Here is a 20,527-nt window from a genome sequence, read left to right as displayed (position 1 = left end):
AGTCCAGTGGCTCAAAGTTGGGAGGCACTTGGGAGAAAAAAAAAAATACACGTGATTTAAGACAAAAAACACGAAAGCTAGAGAATGCCACTGGTACCTCCTCTCAGTAGTTGTGTCAGTAAACAACTATCGCAGAAACCCACACTACCAGGGCTTTCCCCTCCTTTTTTAAAGGTTGATCTTACTAAATAGGTAATGAAGTAATACACTTTATTTCATAGGATCACCATCCTGGTGTACATGCGACTCCACTAACATAGATCAAACCTGTATAAGGCCACACTTCAAAAAAAATAAGTAAATAAACCATCCTGAGTTAGTCATCAAGAATTCCATGAAGTTGATAGGCTGTCCTTTGTACAAAAAGCCATTTAAATCTGATTACTTCATTCTGCAGTTTTTCATTTGTTTGCTTGGAATCTTCCAAGGAGGCCAGTGTTTCGGTTTTCTCTTTGGTCATCTGTTCCATTATCTGCATGGCATCTTCAGCGGTTTGAGCGGCCTAAGTGTGAGAAAACAGTGTGAGAAACCCCTTACCAACCTGGGAGGGGGTGACTAATGCTCAGGCCACGAGGCTCAGGATCTGTGTGGTGAAGGGAATCACACGGAGATGATGAGCCGGTAACCAACCCCATGCCAAGACAGACAGATCAAGACAAACAAGCAGAACAAAGTTATAGACACTTTCTGTGCCATTTTTCAACAAGCCAAACTGAAATATGCAATTTACGTATTTTCAGATCCCTATAAACCTACGCCTTCTAAGTTCTGAGTTCCACTGACAATGGTGCTCATCACTCTGACTTATGTTTGAGAGAAATGTTCACTGATAAGAAAGGCTTACATCCTTCTGTGGTCAAATGTTTTCTCTTAATCATATTTACTGTTAGAAGTTTAAAATACTCTTCTTGCTATATCGAATTTGGGGCTTTTGAAATCACTTGGAATTTCGGTTGGGAACTTTTCAAACAAAAATGGAAATTATTTGGGCGGTTACAGTGTTTAAGGCTCAAGTGTTTCATGAGAAGCACTGAATGACCAAGTCTATGAGAAGCTGTAGGCAATGAATACAAGCATGGCTGTGAATAAAAAAGATAATATACACATGGAAACCAATCCTTAGTTGATACAGTATTGAAAATAAAATCACAGAAGTGAATTAAAATCTTTTAAGGCATTAAAATCCAGCTGCTGAGAATTCTGCCTTTATACCTTCCCAGTAACTGGAGGGAAGATTTATGAAACAATTAAAGCCACATAGAAGATACTAAGTTTTAACACGTGACCATTTTACCATTGTTCTTAAGAACAATGGTTGCCTTTCTCAGAAAAATTCTCCCTAAATTAAAAAACATCTATCCTTTTTATTCACAGTTTGCAATCTTTTCTAATGGAGAGAGATGACAGCAATTAGACATTTGGTAAACACTTGCCCTTTCAGGTGGTAACAAACAGCTTGAGATACCTGACCAAGTGATTAAATGGGTTGCGTTTCCTTCTTTGGAAATGAAGGCACGTTCCCTCAGCCACTACAGGGTTAGTGAACAGGGTTAAGGCCAGGGGCCCAATCCCTGAACCTCCCACTTTACCGTAGAGGACTGCAGAGTCTCGAGCTCTCTGATTTTTAGAGTGAGCTTGCTCTTGTCTTTCCTCAATATACGGTTTTCGTTTTGAGACTCCAGGAGGTTGGCTGAGATGTGGCTGTTGGTTTTGGCCAGCTGGCTGATCTCTTTCTGGAGGAGGAAGTAGCTTTCGGCCAGCTTCTCCTTCTCCTTCAGGAGCTCGTCCTTTTTCAGCATCATCTCTCTTTTCTCGGCCAGGAGGTTTCTGTTGTCCTGCGTCGCCTTGGCCTGCTCGGCCAGGGTCACCTCGTGGTTCAGCTGCAGGTCGTCCAGCATCTTGGTGAGGTAGCCATGCAGTTCCTGCAGTTCCAACTTGGACTTGGACAAGGCAGCAAAGTCACTCTTCAGAGTCTCTATGTTGGCGGCCAGCCGCGCCGTCTCTGCACTCAGGAGTTCCTTCTCCTTGATGATGTCAGCCACTTTCTGCTCTGAGTTGGTCTTGTCTTGGACGAGTGTGTAGTTTTCAGACTGGAGCTCCTGGGTACAGGTTCTCAGCTTCTCCACCTCCTGTTCCAGGAGTGCCACCCTCCCGTGGAGCTTGTTGCTCTCGTACAAGGAGGCCTCTTTGTCCTGCGTCCTGGCCTCCTTCTCCAGCACGAGGGACTGTTGCATTGTGTGGACCTTCTCGTTTAACTTCTGACATTCTTCTTGCAGATTCAACCCGTCCCTTAACAAGATGTTCTTTTCAGAACAGCAGGCCTTGAGTTCAGCACTTAAACTCTCCTTGGCTTGCAATACGTCAGTGTGTTCTTTTTCTAGCATCTTTGTGGCGTTTTGGGCCTCTTTTAGCATCAGCGAGAGATCGCACTTGGTGGCCGTGAGGTCTTGGTTTTCCTTTTCCCTCTCTTGAAGCTCTTTCTTCAGAGCATCGAGATTGCTGAGCAGTTTCATCTTCTCGTGCACAACGATTCTTCTGTTGGCTGACTCTTGATCATATTTCTTTTTAAGGTCTTCCATGGCCTTCATGGACTTCTCTCTTTCTACCAGTAAATCCCCATTCCGCATCTCCAGTACCGATTTTTCTTTCAAGAGGTTATCCTGCTGCTTTTTGAGCTTGGTGATTTTCTGACAAACCAGCTCCTTCTCAGAAGTGAGGTACGTGATCTTCTCATTCAGGTTCATCTTGATGTGGGTGGACTCTTCCGAATATTTGCTGAGTTTTTCGGTGATGAGCCTATTTTCATTTAGCAGTTCTTCTTTCTCAGCCAAGAGCCTTCTCTCGGATGAGGTTAAGGTCTCTTTTTCGTGCAGAAGCTGGATGCACTCGGAGTCTGTGATCTCCCGGCTGGTCTTAATTTCTTCCAGCAGGTTTGTGAGGCTCGTGTTCGTGGCCTGCAATTGCAGAATCTCCAGCTCAGCCTTCCTCAGGCCCTTGCTGGCCTCCTCCAGCTGTGCACGGAGCTCGCCAGCTTCCGTGCTGAGCAGATGTTTGACCTGGAGGGCAGTCTCCAGACTGGCGTTCAGCTTTTCCTGATCCTGAAGCAGCATGTCCTTCTCGAACTGCAGGTCTTTGCTGCCCTGAAGAAGATGATCTCTTTCGACCTTCAGGGCTATACACATGTTGTCAAGACCTGACTGTTTCTCCAAAGTTGACTTTTTCTCTATTGTGAGATCCTCAATCTCCTGCACCAAGCTCTTCTGATCTTTGACCAGTTCCTCATAGGAGCTCTGAAGCTTCTGAATAATTTCATCTTTATCTTTAGTCAACGCGAGGTTTTCAGTGACCAGCTTCTTGATATGATTCTCCAGGCGATCTTTTTCTTCCCGATACTTCTGAGACTCGGCCATTAGAATATCTTTGCTGAACTGCAGTTCCTCTGTGAGTGCCTGCAAGCTTGCTTCGGAAGCCTGCAAAGACTCGTTTTCCGTATTTATCTTCAAGAGTTCCTCCTGTGCGATATTGATCTCTTTCAGTAATTTCTCTCTCTCCACAGCCAAAGCTGCTCTATCGAGTTGTTCCTGCTGATAAAGCTTTTCAGCGTCTTGCTTTTCTTCCCAGACTTTCTCCTTTTCTAAATTAAGAGTTTCATTTACTGACCAGAGCTTCTGTTGGTCCTCCTGAAGTAAAGTTATTTTGGCCTCCAACTCTACAAGTTTGGATAGAAGTGAACCTTTTTCTAACTTTAAAGCATTCCCCTCCTGGGCAAGAAGCTGCTTCTCTGATTTCAGACCCCTCAGCTCTTCTGACATTAGTTCAATTTCTCTTTTGGCTGATGTTAATAAGTAAGTTAGCGACTACAGAGACAAAAGATGGAAAGAATGGAAACAAAATGAAATCAAGCAGACAAATGCAAGCCCAAGTAACTTAACATAACCTAAGTCATAGAAGTTAAAAAAAAGTTTACGGTAAATGTCACAGAAACTATCTGGATAACAGGGGAAAGAAACTGGATGAACGGAGTTCATAAAAGGATAATGCAAAGCAACTGTAGCTTTGCAAAACCTTGATAACTCTATTGGTTCATCTTTGAAACAACCTCTGAAGTACTCCTGACAGTTAACTAGAAGATACAAACAGTAGTTTGACATCAGGGCATGGGATTCTTTTCCTGCCATTCCCAATTATCCAGTAATTTCTATTGTAGGAGGGATTCATAGAAGAATTTTTAAAAACACAATCCAAAGAACTACAAAAAGTGAGTATATTTTAACCAAAAAAGGGAAAAGGGAGGAGGTGTTATAAACTGTTGCCTTTCAAACTAACTTACAGACCCTTACTTACTGAAGAACCTGGCCTGAGACTGATTTAGTCCCAGTGATACATGTAACCGACAAAAAATGCAGACTGATTTGCTAGGCTTTGATGACCAAAATAAATGGGCTTTTAAAAACATGTATTGGTTTATAAAATAAATTGACCATAGTGTCTCTACTGGCGCTGCCCAGAACCTTCTGCCATGATGTAAAAGGATTTGATCTGCACTGTCCATTGTGGTAGCCACTAGCCACACGTGTGGCGCGTGTGACTGAGGAGGGGAACTTATAACTTGAGCTAGTGTAAATTCAAATGGCCACATGTGCCCAGTGCCTACTGTACTGGTTTGCTGGCTACTAAACTAGGGAACACGGGAGCATCGTGGGCTCCATGAACTTCCTGAGATTTCACCCGAAACTGCTTGAGTGTGTATATCAATTCTCCTGGGAAAACATCTGAAGGTTTCATCAGCTCTCAAAAGTGTCTGCTGAGCCCTTGCTGCTGACAAACACTGAGGTCAGCCCTTGCTGCTGACAAACACTGAGGTGTGAATATTGAGACTACTTTGGAAGGGAAAGAATTCTGGCATTTTAACCAAATGATCCTTATGAAAACAACAGCAAACAAAATTAATGGGGCTTTACACAAACCTCTAGAATGCTGTGGTTTGGTCAGGCTACAGTATTTTAAGGGAAACATTAGAAAACTGCTGTCTACCAAGATAAAGGGAGCCTCAAAGTCCAAAATTCTGGAAATTATATCCAGTATTAAATGTTTCATAAAACTGGAGATATTTCACAGGGAAAAGAGAAAGCCTTGATGGGCAGCAGTAGCTTCCCTGGTAGCTCAGCTGGTAAAGAATCTGCCTGCAATGCAGGAGACCTGGGTTCGATCTCTGGGTTGGGAAGATCTGCTGGAGAAGGGAAAGGCTACCCACTCCAGTATTCTGGCCTGGAGAATTCCATGGACTGTATAGTCCATGGGGTTGGAAAGAATGGGACATGAATGAGCATCTTTCACTTTCACACATGACGTATATTATGATGTGCTCCATTTAATTTAAAAGGGATTTGTTTTGTTGTTGTTCAGTCACTGAGTCATGTCTGACTCTTGGTGACCCCATGAACTGCAGCACACCAGGCTTCCCTGTCCTTCACTATCACCTGGAGCTTGCTCAAACTCTTGTCCATTGAGTTGGTGATGCCATCCAATCGTCTCATTCTCTGTCATCCCCTTCTCCTTCTGCCCCCAGTCATTCCCAGTATCAGGGATCTGTTTTAAGTCCTACATATATTATTCTGTATTTTATTCTACTCAACTCCTACATGTATATAAACATTTCTCTGACACATTAAAAACAATTAAAGACAATAATTTCCTTTTCTTTGAGCAATTTAAATAGCAGTAAGAGGGTCAGAAAACATATTGGGACACTGACAGGATCCTGACACCATAAAATAACATTCAATGTACCGAGTTCTACTCTACTCAGTAGTAGGATGTTTTCTCACAGCCCTTCAGTCCAACCTCCTTGTTAATAAGCTTTTAGTACCTTTCTGGGCACATATGAAAGCCGTCTCCAGAGGTCTCCCTTCTGACTTTTTCCTCTGTTCTTCCGACCGGGCTCCATTCCCTGCCCACCTGCCTCATGCGTGGCCTCTGTCTCTTGCTTTTCTGCACGATGTCTCTCCTAACCCTGGTGCAAGGTGGCAGCAAGACGGCCAAGACTAGAGGGACATGCTTTTCTGCGACAGTCTATTACAAGCAGATGGACAGGGCTCAGGCAACAGAAGGCTCTTTGAAGCAGCATAGGGGGTGATGGTTACACAGTGCTTTCAGGGTGGAAAGACCTGTAGCCACCACCACCTGAGAAGGGAGAGCAGTTGGTACAAAACACTTGAAGCCACAGGAGACGTCATTCACCTTCCTGCCATGCGCTCTGAAGGCCACTGAACCCATTCCATGCGTTGCTGCGTTCTAAGCACCCTTACAACCTTGACGCGGGACGCAAAGCTCACTGTACTGGGGCACACAGTCCTCCCCACCACATACTCTGGCTCTGTCGGCTTGCTTCCCCAGCTCCTCCAGCCTCTGCAGCAGCTCGCGGTTCTCCTCCTGCGCAGCCTTCAGCCGCTCCTCTGTGTCCCGTAGCAGCTTGTGGAGGTTCTGCAGGACTTCTTCGTGCTTGGCTCTGCTCTCGGAACTGGCTTCCTCGTACCTGGCTTTCAGATCTTGACACTCGTTCTGGCTCACTTCCATCTTCTTTTCCTGCAGACACCCCACGTCAGGAGGAAGTCACCTGGCCACAGCTGTCCTGCCAGCCACCCTCTCTGCCCCTGCTGGCCACCAGTCCCCCTGACTCTCTCTCTCCTTACCAGGTCTGACAGTTTCCTCAGCAGTTCTTTCTTTTCTTCCTCATGCTTTTCAGCTGCTTCTTTCTGACTCTGTTCGGCTTTGAGAGTTACTTCCCTGATACTTTTCTGCAGAAGGCTTGCGTTTTCATCAGCCTTGGTTAGTTTCAGCTGTAATTCTTCTACATTTCTAGAAGGAATTTCAAAACAAAGCGTCAGATTTTTCCAAAGAGTACTTTAAATCCTAGAGTTATACTTTAAAAAATAATATTGATAATAATTGGCTTAATGATGAGAAATGTTATGAGCAATAACATCTAGAATTAGGAAAAAAAAAAAAAACTTGACTTGTCCCGAAGAATACTTTTTAACGACTGTGATGGTTATAAATACTTTAGAGTAACAACTACTCTTAGTGTGAACATTTATTATTTTATGTCCGCCTCAGACGGTAACGAATCCGCCTCTAATGGAAGAGACCTGGGTTCGATCCCTGGGTCGGCAAGATCCCCTGGAGGAGGGCATGGCAACCCACTCCAGTATTCTTGTCTAGAGAATCCCATGGACAGAGGAGCCTGGTAGGCTACAGTCCACAGAGTCAGACATGACTGAGCACAGCACAGCACGTAGATCAATACAGAGAGATGAGCGAAAAGGAAACGTATTAAGTACTTAGAGGTTTCCAAATTTTAGCAGACTAGAATATTCAAGACTCATTTGGGTGCCGCTTCAGAATGCAGATATGAAAATAACAATAAATAATTTGAAGTTCTAGCTTAAAGATAACCTTGTGGTCCAATGAAGATGTATGAGGGCCATCAGCCTAGAGAGCAGGCTGTCTCATAGATCAGGGGAGGGAAACTTGGATGGAAACACTGGATAAAACACTGATGGAAACGAAACTTCTCCAAGGCTCTGCGCCACAACCACCTGGCAGCTGTGACCGCCCCATGGCAAGTCTGGCCAGAGCCAGCCAACCAAGGCCCAGGTGCCCATCACCCACCAGCACTGAACCACGTGGGAGTGCTCGGCCAAACGCTTTTGCTGTTATTTTTTGGCCACACCTCACGCCATGTGGGATCTTAGGTCCCAGACCAGGGATCGAGCCTGTGCCCCCTGCAACGGAGGGGCATTAATGGGACAGTCTTAACCACTGGACCACCAGGGAAGCCTCCACATGGCTGGATGTAAACGTAACTGCCAAGTGTTAACACTTTCAGAATCAGAAGTCTAATGGTGCTAACATGTCTTCTAAAAAACGTGCCTTATAAAATAAATATTTGATTTTTATTCAGCAGCCATTAACACAAATCAAAGCAACAAGAGCCTCAGAATAAAGACAAGAACAGAGAGTTAGATGAAAGAAGCTTTAGCGCTGAGGAAGGACGGTGTAGTGATCAAGGGCAGTGAGGGCTCTGGGACCAGAACTTGCCTAGACTTGAAACCTCAGGCAAGTTGCCTAACCTCATTATGCCTTGATTTCTTTTTCTTTAATATGGGAACAACAATATACTCACCTCGTGGGATTATCAGAAAAATATACAAAGTGGTCAGCATACCATGTGGCATGTGGTCAGCCCTTCATAATCGTTATCTATCGTTACACTGCAATTGGTTAAAAATATTTTTAACTGCCTGTAAAAGATGTTACTGCCTGGGACTTCCCTGGTGGTTAGTGGCTAAGACTCCATGTTCTCAATGCAGGGGGTCTGGGTTCGATCCCTGGTCAGGGAACTAGATCCCACAAGCTAGAATTAAGAGTTCACATGCCACAATTAAGACCCAGCACAGCCGAATTAATAAATTAAAAAAAAAATTTTTTTTAAAGACATTATTGCCATTGGTAAACTACTACCTTCCCCTTAGAAAGTTAAATAATTGATTCAAGGATACACTGAGACAATAAAGGACAAGAGAAAGGGAACTCTTAAAACATAACTATCCTGAAGAGTTTGGCTCTCCTCCCATCTAGACCTTCCTTGAGAGCCTAACCCAAAGCCGGCGCTCTTATTAATACTCATACATACCTTTCTTTCAGACGTAGTTCGTCGTTCATTTTTGTCAGCTGAGAAGAATTGTCTCCAGACATTTTCATTATTGCTGCAATGTCATTTTCCAGCTTTTCCTTCGCCTTTATCAGCTGCTCTTCCCTTTCATCTCTCTCTCTAAATTTTGCCTCCATATCTGAATATATATATATGCATAGAAAAAAAATTGAGCTGTTGTGTTATAATCAACAACAATGTATTAACTACATCCTGTATGCCAAAACTTGCTCTGGGAATATCTGTACCTAACAATCCCTGTTCTCATGAAAATTATATTCTAGCAAAGAAGAGAGACAATTAACAAGAAAGAGAATAAATCATATGTTAGAGAGTGGTTAAGTGTTAAGAGGGGGAAAAGAATACAAGCAGAGACAGGAGCCAGGAAGGAAGCTGGGGAGTGTGAAATCTTAGAAAGGGCCTCTCTGAGATAGTGACATATAAGTAAAACCCTAGGGGAAATGAGGGAAGAGGGATGCAGGCAGAAGAAAAACAGGTGCAAAGGCCCTGAGGCAGGAACACGCTTCACAGTCGAGCATCACCAAGGAGGCAGATACGGCTGCAGTGGAAGCAACCTGGGGAAGAACAGCATGGGATGAAATCAGAAAGGTAACAGGACCTGATGGGAGTTAAGGACCACAGCCTTTACTCTGAGCGAGATGGGTGCCACTGGGCTACCTTGAGCAGAGGTGTGACATGATCTGACTTAAAGTTGAAAGCATCTCTTTGGCTGCTGTGCTAAGACAAGACTGAAGGGAGCAAGTGCAGAAGTGGGCAGCCCAGGTGGCCAGCTGCTACTACAGCTCGGACTAAAGATGCTGGCTGGCTGGGATGAAGGGCAGCACTGGGCGTGGTGAGGTGTGGTAGATTCTGACTTGTTTGAAACCAAGGCAGAGGGGATTTGTTGAGGTTTACAGACCTCCAACAAGATTTCATCACAAGAGAACACAATGAGCAAAGACTTTATGCTTGAACAGTAGATACGTGTAACCACACACTAAAACGATCTCAAATCCTAGGAAGCCTACTATATTTAACATTTATAATAACCAGAGATGTGTTCTTACCTGTTAAATTTTCTCTCAACTTCTCCAGTTCGGAAGACAGTGCGTTAAACTGTTCCTCTTTTTGGTGTAATTTATTTACAGTTTCTATTTGGGATTAAGTTAAAAGTTTAATACATCTCAGAGTTAATAAGCCACGTAAAGCTTAACTGTCTTAGAACCAAATCAAATCAAAAGTTTGAGATTTGGGGTCATGGGAATACTTAAGAATCCCATTAGAAATCAAACCACTATATAATGAACCTAAAGAAGCAAGCAAGCAAGCAATTTTCTGTCTTCCCAGATCGGAAGATTAGGTAGGCACTGAACATCCATTCTCCAGGGATCTCTTGCCTCCTTCCACTTAAAACTCAATAGAGCTACCAATGACTGAAGCTTAAGTAAGATGATACTTTACCCAAGTACATCTACATTTTAACACGGGTCAAGCTTTAGGTCAAAAAGAAGAAAGAATTAATGGGAGTCAACCTGACCACCCAGAGTTCATTACTAGAAATATCGTGGACACGATCCATTCAAACATCTATGTTGGGGGACAGTGTTGAATACATCTGCATATAGTTTTATATGAGCTTCCCCGGTGGTGCTAGTCATAAAGAATCTACCTGCCAAGGGGATGTAGTTAATGAAAGTTCAACCCCTGAGTCAGGAAGATCCTCTGGAGTAGGAAATGGTACCCATAGGTTTGTGTAAATGGAACCATGGAGTATATACTATTTTGTAACCTGCTGTTCTTACTCAATGTGTCTTGGGTATATTTGACAGGGGTGAGTCTTTTAATACAACTGGGAAACTGGATTGTATATTTCTAGAAGGCAGGATAGATTTCGGGTGAAATGATTAGGCTGCAGAGGTGACAGCAGTTTGGGAAGGTAAGCTGTGTCTGGATGGTAATGCTGGCTCTTTCCAGTACTGAGAACATGTTGGGACTTCAGGATGGTGAGGAAAGGAGGCTGAAGGCATGGACTGAAGGCTGACACAGCTCGGTTGACTTGGTGATAGTGTAAGAGAAGTGATGATGCCTATTTTTTTTAATCTGCACATATTTTAATGTGTTAGACATATTTGCATCTAACAGTAGGTAGGTAGAAGGGGATAAACTGAAAATAAACCCATATACATTTCACACTGCTTACAGAAAAATAAAACGAATCAATTGGAGTTTGAGGCTTTAAAAAGTCAAGGGAATGTAGTGTTACTATGCACTGCAGGAACTTTATTTGAGCTGAAGACTGCCTCCCGCTTGAGGACGTGACCTCCTCTAAAGTACTCTTATGTCAGTGAGACGTACCTTGCATACTTCTCTGAAAAGAGACTGCCTCCTCTGAAGCATCAGCAAACTTTTCTTTCTAAAGAAAAACAATCGGACATTCAGAATAGACAGATCTCAAATTATAAAAAGTTCCAATAACTGTAACACTATTTTTTGTTGCTAGTTTTGTTTCATTAATGCTAACTTATGCTTAAAACATGTAGGTGTCGATTACTACCATATGCGTACCATGCATGTGTGCACACAAGTGAATGTGGTTTGTGCCCATGTGCCTGCCTGGGCATGCACATATGTCTGTATATGTGTATGGATATGCACACTTATGTCAGTATATGCATGTGTGGGTATGTACATGTGGTGCCACGTGTATACTTTTTCTGCATGTTGCTACCCTTCAGTAGCAGAACTTCTCCATAAATCTGCCTGAGACAGCAAACAGGGTTCAGAAATTTTTTTTTAAATATTTTTTTTGGAAGTTTAGTTGATTTATAACGCTATGTTAGTTTCAGGTGTACAGCCAAGTTATTCTGTTATACACACACAATGATCTATTCTTTTTCAAACTCTTTTATAGGTTATTACAAAACATTGAGTATAGCTTCTTGTGCTATACTAGGTCCTTGTTGGTTATCTGTTTTTTATATAGTCATGTGTATACGACAGTGACAAGCTCCTAACTTATCCCTTTCTCCCACCTTTCCACTTTGGTAACCATAAGTTTGTTTTCTACATCTGTGGATCTGAGTTCTGACACGTTTTACATCTAAGAATAATTAGAACCTAGTATCTGGAAACTAGATCTGTGTCAACTCCTTTACATTAAAAAGTCCATTGCTCACTCATTATCTTTTCTAAACATGACAGGAGGGCAGGATAAAACCACTCTCCTGATTTTCCTGAGATGAATTCTGAGCTAGTCACACCGAGTGAATTTTTAAATGAATATTTGATTTAAAAAATGGGCTCACAAACCACAAGCCCATCAAAGCCCACAGGTTGTCCACCTGCGTTATTCCCAAGGCCAAACTTCAGGAGACATGTTTTCTCGTCAGAGGACGCAGAGGAATACTCTAATTTGAAAAAAAAAACAGTAAGGCATCCTGAAAGTTTGGGGAGGAGGGCAGAGAAATGGCACGACACCCAAAATGCATTTTCTTAAAGGACACTGTATTAAAAAGTGGTAATCTCCAGGCCAACTTTTCTCAAAATGTACCTGAAGTACTGTGCATCAAAACTGTGGGGGTTCGTCAGAACTCTCTACAATGATACTGTGTTGGTCAGTTGGCAGCCATGGGCCACGTGTAGTTACCAAGCACTTAAAATGTGACTAGTGCAATGGAGGAACTGAATTTTCTGTATTTTTAAAAATATTTATTTATTTGGCTGCACCAGGTCTTAGTCACAGCATGCAAACTCTTAGTTGGAGCACATGGGATCTAGGTCCCGGACCAGGGATCAAACCTGGGCCCTCTGCATTAGGAATGTGGAGTCTTAGCCACTGGACCACCAGGAAAGTCTCGAATTTTGTATTTTATTCAATTTTAATTAATTCAAATTTACAGAGCCAAGTGGGTGATAGCTATCATAATGAATAGTGCAGTTAACTATGTATTAACATTTTAAAAAGTAGAAATATGTAATATTGGCATTTAAATGAAAGAAATATCAAAACACTTTTATCCACCACTGGTATTAGCACAGAGGTATAAAAAGTAGAAAGTAAGAAGGCACATGGAAGAACTCCCATTCCAGTATTCCTGACTGGAGCATCCCATGGACGGAGGAGCCTGGTGGGCTACAGTCCATGGGCTCACAGAGTCAGACACGGCCGAGCACACACAGACATCACTGCCTTGCTAATGGAGGGCGCCTGTGGCCCAGGGAGCTTGCTGGCTTTGCTGTCTCAGGGCAGGGAGGACAAGGCACAGAGCCAGAGCTACACGAGAAACCTAACATAACTTGGAAGGCCCCGTGTTTAGTGAAACTAAGTGGTCAGCAACATGTCAAAACGTCAATGCGTTACCAGCGACAAAGGACAGATTTAAAAAAAGCAGTACTTACCTTTATTGCTAGTTTGGGTTTGATCCAATTCCCCTGATTATCAGCCAATCAATACTTTGCAAGAGAAAGGAAATAGGTGCCATACTTCTTTCTTTATAGAAATTATTTTGTGTTTTGTGTGTGTGTGTGTGTGTTTTTTAAACAGGAACAATTCAAATTGGCCAGAAACCGTGAGATTCAGATTCCTGACAGGTACTTACCAAAGTCTGCAGTTCTTTTTCCAAAGCCTCTTTCACTCGACTGACTTCACTCAAGTTTTCCTGAAGGTTATTAAGCATTAGCTCTTTTCCCTGCAGCTCTTTGGTGATGCTACTAGCCTACCAGACAGAGTTACATGGTACAGAAGCCAATGGACCAAAGGAAACAAAAAGGAATGAGAAAGAAAACATAAGACAAATATGAAAAAAATGTAAGAGAAAACAAACACAACCAAACAAAACTGAAAGGAATAAAGGCATGGGTAAAAAGTCAGTTCGGTGTTGCTGCTTTTAGTTCTAAGAAGCCAATGACTTGTCACACAATCAGTTCTAGATGAGACTGTCCATGGCTATTTTTAAATAATCAAAATACAGTATTTTTCTATACCTAAATTTGGACTATCAGCACGATCTAAAACAGAAAATATAGATGCTTACTGTATATATATTTTTTCTTTTTTGTGGTGCACAGGCCTAGCAGCCCCAGAACATTTCAGATTTGAGTACCCCAAATCAGGGATCAAACCCATGCCTCCTGCATTGGCAGGTAGATTCTTAACCACTGGACCACCTGGGAAGTCCCAGCAGCTTACTTTCTAAATGAGACAGCGGAGCAGTTTCATTTTCTGGATTTTTAAAGACCGTAAGATAGGAATGGTAGTAGACTCATGTGACTGTATTTCATTTTCTGTATTTTGTACATGTTTGAAGTTTTTCAACGTGTAAAATAAAACTTTAAACATGTACTAGACAATAGCCATCAGAAAAATTGGCTTTCACTGAATCTTCATGTAAAAAAGTAGACCAACCATTAGCTACATATTCTTTATTAATTTAATTTTTGTGTTTGGATTGGTAGTTCGGAACCAAACGAGGAGACTGGAGAAAAATTTTCTGGGCTTGTCATCCTCGGCTAAGGTTACTTAGCAATCTTTGCCATTCGTCTGTCCTCACCTCTCCTCATTTAACCATCACAACCCTTCCTTTGCCAACAGAGCAGCTTCTCCCACAAAAAGCTCACAACATTCAGCATCAGCACCCATGCCTCAACTAGTGGCAGGAGGACTGGGAAAGAGGATTCCTTCCTCGAACAATAGTTAAAAATGATTATGACATTTAACAAGGCTAGTTAGTAAGAAATGTAGCTGGCAAAGGTTTCTTATCATTTCCTATGTCTTGGTCAAAAGCACACTTGTCCAGAGTTTCCTCCAAAGAGCAAGGAATAGACCATGCTCTCACTGTGAAAAAACCCCAATGAGACATAAGTAGCAGTGTGGAGGGATCCGGGCTCTTAAACTTCATTTTGCTGTGAATGTTATTGATCACAGCAGGTTAATTTACAAGAGTCAAATGCACTTAGAGTTCACATTCTGTTTTACCTGTGACTCTTGTTACTTAGTCACTAAGTCAGGTCTGACTCTTCTGTGACCCCAAGGACTGTAGCCCACCAGGCTCCTCTGTCCACGGGATTTTCCAGGCAAGAATAAGGGAGTGGGTTGCCATTTCTTTCCACAGGGGATCTTCCTGACCCAGGGATCAAACCCACGTCTCCTGTGTTGGGAGGTGCATGCTTTACCACTGAGCCACCTGGAAAGCCTACATATGGCTCGACAGACAGGCAATGGGAAAGGATGTGATTATCTTTTAAGCTTCTTATACATTCAATTCATTTACCTCAACACCATCATTTTCGGGAGTTCTCTATTTTCAAAAGAGTTTATAGATTGGAATCAAGCTGAAACAAGAGATCACAGCAAGTCCAGAGACAAAATATCAGGTTGGTCAAAAAGTTAGTTCAAGTTTTTCCATAAGATGTTAATGGAAAGACAAGAATGAACTGTTTGGCCAACGGAATAATAAAGTATTCTGATACGAGGAAACCAGAATCTATCCACACCCCTGAGTCATTATTTTCTCTAATCTCCTCAGATGAAACCATACTCAAGATGCTCAGAAGATACTCCACTCATATGGGAAATTAGGTCAGCACCAGTTTTAACTAAGTCAGGAGTCTGGAGGATGAATGACCTCAACTGAAAAATAAGGTACAACGCAAGATAAGAAATGGAGGAGAAAAAAAAAAAGATGGAGGATGTTGCTACAAACCTTGCCGCTTTCAGCATCCTTTTCAATCTCTAAGTTTTTAATCTGTTTCTCAGCTGCCTCAAGCTGCTGTCTGAGGGTCTCGATTTCCAATTTACCTTCGGAGCTGGCCTTCTGAAGCGCATCAAGATCCAAGAGCTTTTCTCCGGCAGCCTTGAGCTGTGATGTAAAATGACCGATAACCTTGGTTTGCTCGCTGCACCTGGTTTGCAGCACCTCTAGCTGCTTTACCTTTAGCTCGGCTTCCTGCAGTTTGTTTAAGGCGTCCTCCATTTCCACCAGGTGCTGGTCTTCCGCTTCGTCCAGCTTCGACTGGATGGCTTCCAGACTGTTCTCCTTCTCTTTAATGACTTGCATCAGCTTAGCCCTTAGGGCCTCGAGCTCTTTCGTGTGAGCAGACCTTTCTGAGTCTTGCTTGTTCTGCAGATTTTCTATTTCCTGCTGGTAGTCCAGTCTCATTTTCTCTATCTGTGTTTTTAACTCGGCGAATTCGGCTGTCTCGGTGCCGAGCCCCTTGCTGAAGGACACCTTCAGCTCCTCCATGGCCTGCTGGTGGGACGCAATGGCTGTCTCCAGCTTAGACTTCCACAGGGCGATCACGTCTGAATTCTCTTTGTTGGCGTGGTCGAGCTTGCTTTTCAGGGATTCATTCTCTTTGGAAAGCTTCTCTGTGGTGGCCTGCAGAGCCTTTAACTCCTTCTGATGCGTTTCTTCCCGGGCTCCAAAATGCTCCTTCAGAGAAGTGACTTCTTTCTGGTGGTCACTATGGGTGGCTTCTAACTTCTCCTGCAAAGCGCTGATCTCTTGCAAGAGAGACAGTGACATGTCCACATCCCCCGCTGGCCTATTGGACTCCAGCCGCCTCCGCAGCTCAGCTACCTCCTGCACTCGCAATGCAAGGTCTTTCTCGAGTTCCATGATGCGGGACTTTTCTGACACCGTGGCCACCTAGTTAGCAGCAGTCAAGGAGAAAGAAGAGACCATTTAAATGATGAATCACTAATGATTTTCTCTAAGCTTGGAGATCTTTAGGGACTACCCCATCTCAGGCAGCAGTCAAGCCACCAAGAATGTCTATGTGTCAATCCAGGCCTGACTTGTGGCTTAAGCCTGGTTCTGGACACTCCAATTCAAAATATAGCCCAATTACAGTCTTTGGCAAACTTTTCACCATTTTGAGATGCTAAAGGAAAATAAAACTGAGTTTTATTGAGCTTAACTCACCCCCCAAATAGCTCTTTTCCCTCTAAAGAACCTTAAATCAGGAAGAGCACCCATTAACTATAGTTAGTTAATATAAACAGTACCTTTCAAAGTTCTTATATATTTGCCTTCTGGAAGAAGAATCTTTATTTTGCCTACTCTACCCAAGGGGTATAAACGCTTATCTATCTGTTGGCAGTGACTTTACAGAAGTGTGCTGTCCCGTGCAGCAGCCATGAGCCACATACGGCTACTCAGCACTTAAAATGAGGCTGTGAGAGTCACATATACATCAAATAATGACGACTTGGGGAAAAACAGAGCATATCTTGTTAACAATTTCTTATGCTGAGTATATGATGAAGTTATAATAGTTTGGATATATTGGTTTAAATAAAATGTTATTAATTTCACCTGTTCCTTTTAACCTACGCATGTAAATGTGGGTACCAAAAAATTTTAAATTATAAAACATCTGTGGCTCATGTCATAATTCTATTGGGTAGCACCGGCATAAAAATACCTAGCAAATGTTTCAGTAAATACCATGACAACTGGAGGAAAAATGGGTTGACCAAAGAACAAATTGACTAGACTTTTTTTTAAGAAAGGACAAGGAAACAATGGTTACTTCCCTGCAATGATACGTAGGAATCTTACACAGAGTCCTTCCCCCTTTTAGAGTTTGTAACCGCTCACCGTCTTGCGCACGTGTGTCGCTGCCCTAACCCAGTGGTTCCCCGACCTTAGTGTGCGCGCGAGCAGGCCCACACATGCTGATTCTACCTGAGCTTGGGGACAGAACCTGGGAATCTACTGATATTTAAGCTTGGACCCCAGGATGAGGAAAACCATTTTCCTAACCTTCGTCCTTTTATTCTTGGGAAGGTATTTCCCTCTGTCGTCTGATAGGCAGTCAGTTCGGTGCACAAAAAAATGTGGGAAATGGTAGCTTCAGGTATAAAAATTTACTGGGCTAACCTGGGAAATAGAAGGGGACCTTGAATGATTTCAAAACATCAGTGAGTCCCAAGTTTCACAGATCAAATGTCCTGCAGGGTGAAGGCTGGTTCCCTCCCTGCCTTTAACAAGACAGGAGGCAATGGATGTATGTTTCCTTCAGCCCCGTGGCCCACCAACAGGCTGTGAGGTGGATAAAGACTAAAGGGTTGACCATGAACAAGAAAATAAAGCACTTGGGACTCCCAAGGCTGCATGATCAAGTCACTGAACATTTCAGAGCAGGGTCTAATTGTGTTTCAAGACTGTAGGTATTTGAAAGATGGTAGTTCATTGACTTAGCTTTTTCTGGGGTGGAGGTGGGGAGGTGAGGACTCGGAGAGCGTGCTACCGCAAAATAAGGTACATTATTAAACTCCATTGCTACGAGGTCTATAATACAAATAAATTGAACCCAACGGGGCACTAATTCTTAACCAGTCACAACAAAACAGTCAAACTAAGGAAATGCCAAGTAAAAAATGAGGGAAAATAATAGTTTGATTATGGAGCATTTTCACAGCACTTCTATTTTTTATTTTCCCAAATCTGCCCTTGGGTGAAACTATCTATGTGTCTGCCTTTCCCACCATAAAAGCCAGGTTACTGTTTTTTATTCTTGCTAATGTCTCTACAGCACCAAGCACACTGTTTATAAACTGGGCTTACTGGCTTAGAGGAATTTTACAGCACTTCCCAAAAAGGAATGTGGGTGATTGGAAATTTGTATGGGTCAGTAGTTAGTTCCATACTTGGCAGACCAAGAGTGAGGATCAACAGGACTGTTATAGAAAGGTAATAGTTTGAATCTGAAATACTTGAATAAATTGTGCTGTGAATGGATGCTTTCTTATCCACTGAAAATTAAAAAAAAAAAATTGTTTGCTGACAAAGCTGTATAGGAGAGCACTTCAGAAGTTAAAAAAAAAAAAAAAAATCCTTACTTCAGTAGCCAGCCACACCACAGGAGCCCAGTCTTCCTATCAGTCCCTTGTATTTCCCAGATCAAGTCTGACTCTCAGGTAACAAGTACACGGCACCAAATTACCAGGATTTTTTTCCTTACCAAATACACAGAAGACATCTTTAGTTTTGAGGCCAACTGAGAACATTTTCTTTCTTCTTAAAAAATAAAAAACTCAAGACTTAGAGAAGAAAAATTACTTGATTTTCTAGATTTTTTTAGATTAATGATTTCTTGAGAAGAAAATTTTTTACAAACACTAATAATTCAAAAGAAAAAAATCAGGACACCAAATTTGATTAGAGACAGAATAACTTTTGAAATTTTAAAATTAAGGATCTTGGTGATTTAGCTACTGACAGTCAAATTCAGGATTTAAAAGGTATATATACATACATGTTTTCTTATATGTGTCTCAGATTAGTTCTTAAATCTTTTAGCACAAAACGACTTCTGTAATAGACTGACTCCATCCTGTAGTGGTTAAGAGCACAGACTTTGGGGTCAAATGGCCCACATGCAATGCTGGCCCAACTATCTCAATTAGCTGTGTGAGCTGGGACATACTAGTTAACCTCTCAGTGCCTCAGTGTCATCATCTGTAAAATGGGGACAACGCTACTACCTCCCTCATGGGAGTGTGGTGAGATTAAGTTAACATCTGTAAAGTGCTGGGAATAGTGTATATATAAATTTCACTTGTTTCATTTTTGAAGTGAACACATGACTAAACCACTGCCTCCTAGGGCCAAACACTGTGAGCTGGGGGTTGGCAGAAGTTATTCTGTTCCCAGCACACTTCTCCCTCCTGACCACTGAGAATTTAACCTACTGGGCAACAGAAATACAAAGAGACCAGGTGCCAAGGGAAAAAAAAATTGGGGTGAAAATCTTTAACTCTCATTAAAAGGAGCCAATGTTTTCCATTCTCTTCACCCAAGAGGTCAGGGAAGAAGGCAGAAAAAGAGAGCTAAAGTAAAACAATAACAAAAAAACTACTTAGAAAACCCACTAGGAATATGAGAACAAGAGGACAATTGACTGCTGGTGGCAAACAGGAGAAAGGTTATTCCCTGGTATTCATACAAAGACCTCAGATGCAGCTGTGGATGTCCATGCAGTCTGTAGAGCTGCAGAGCTTAGATGATGAGTTTGGCCAAATTAACCAAAGGAATGAATCTCCACCTTGGACAAAATGTTCGACGTAAAGCACCTGGGCCCACCCCTCAGCCTACACCCATGAGGACCCGGGCGGTACCAGGACCAGCAGACTCAAGTCGAACCACTGGGTCAGGGTTGTAGGCCAACTGCGGGGCCCGTCACCCGCGGTGTCCATCGTTCACAACCATGGATCGGCTTCGTTAAATAGTGAAAACCATTACCCTAGTGTCTTCTAACTCCCTCTGGAGTTTGTCAGCTTTGGTCTTTTCAAAGAGCAGGCTCTGTTCAAGCTCCTTAATGCGGGCATGCTCCAGTTTGGTCTGCGTCTGTTAGTAAAAAGGAAGAGGAAGAAACACAACAGTGCCACCGTGACATGCCAGCACAGGAGGAGAAGGGCGCGGCATGCAGGCTGAGCCACCAGTACCTTCCGCCAAAGGGTGGACACAAAGGGTGATGGAGAGGGGATGAGGGTGGGCTGAGATGAAGAGGTTGGGGGGGCTGACAATGAATACTATGGACGAGAGGATGAGGTGGGCAGGGGACATGAGCTAGTCTACTGAGAAAGAAAAAATGGAACACACGTGAGGCAAGATGAAAAGTGTCAGATGCATGCAGCCAAATATACGTTATATTGATAAGTGAAGTTTATCAGCACAAATTAGAATAGTTAATATTCCTCTAATCTATCACTTTCCCTCCTCCCTGCAACAGCTACTTGACATTAATGTGTATGTAACTGACTCAGTGACTTAAAAAAGTAGACTGGCCCTCAAACTGAACATCCATCAC

At 42.7% G+C, this 20,527-nt stretch overlaps 1 protein-coding gene across 4 annotated transcripts in view; it reads right to left on the bottom strand.

The window, feature by feature from the left end:
* CLIP1 (CAP-Gly domain containing linker protein 1) overlaps nt 1–20,527 on the bottom strand; it is an 82,893-nt gene that overhangs the window by 34,755 nt on the left and 27,611 nt on the right. For 2 of the 4 annotated variants that reach the window (XM_068989545.1, XM_068989546.1), the window contains 9 exons: nt 19,960–20,064; nt 15,415–16,359; nt 13,312–13,428; nt 11,069–11,126; nt 9,781–9,864; nt 8,696–8,852; nt 6,693–6,858; nt 6,370–6,585; nt 386–502 (listed from right to left, as the gene is read on the bottom strand). In XM_068989545.1, coding sequence (XP_068845646.1) covers nt 386–502; nt 6,370–6,585; nt 6,693–6,858; nt 8,696–8,852; nt 9,781–9,864; nt 11,069–11,126; nt 13,312–13,428; nt 15,415–16,359; nt 19,960–20,064 — 1,965 coding nt within the window. Of the gene's footprint in view, nt 1–385; nt 503–1,589; nt 3,858–6,369; nt 6,586–6,692; nt 6,859–8,695; nt 8,853–9,780; nt 9,865–11,068; nt 11,127–13,311; nt 13,429–15,414; nt 16,360–19,959; nt 20,065–20,527 lie in introns of all 4 variants that reach the window. The other 2 variants (XM_068989544.1, XM_068989547.1) reach the window with 2 other exon arrangements.

This window comes from Capricornis sumatraensis, chromosome 17 (genome assembly GCF_032405125.1).
Source record: "Capricornis sumatraensis isolate serow.1 chromosome 17, serow.2, whole genome shotgun sequence".
NCBI lineage: Eukaryota > Metazoa > Chordata > Mammalia > Artiodactyla > Bovidae > Capricornis > Capricornis sumatraensis.
The sequence above is the reverse complement of the archived record's forward strand: the minus strand, read 5'-3'. Positions and strand labels throughout refer to the sequence as shown.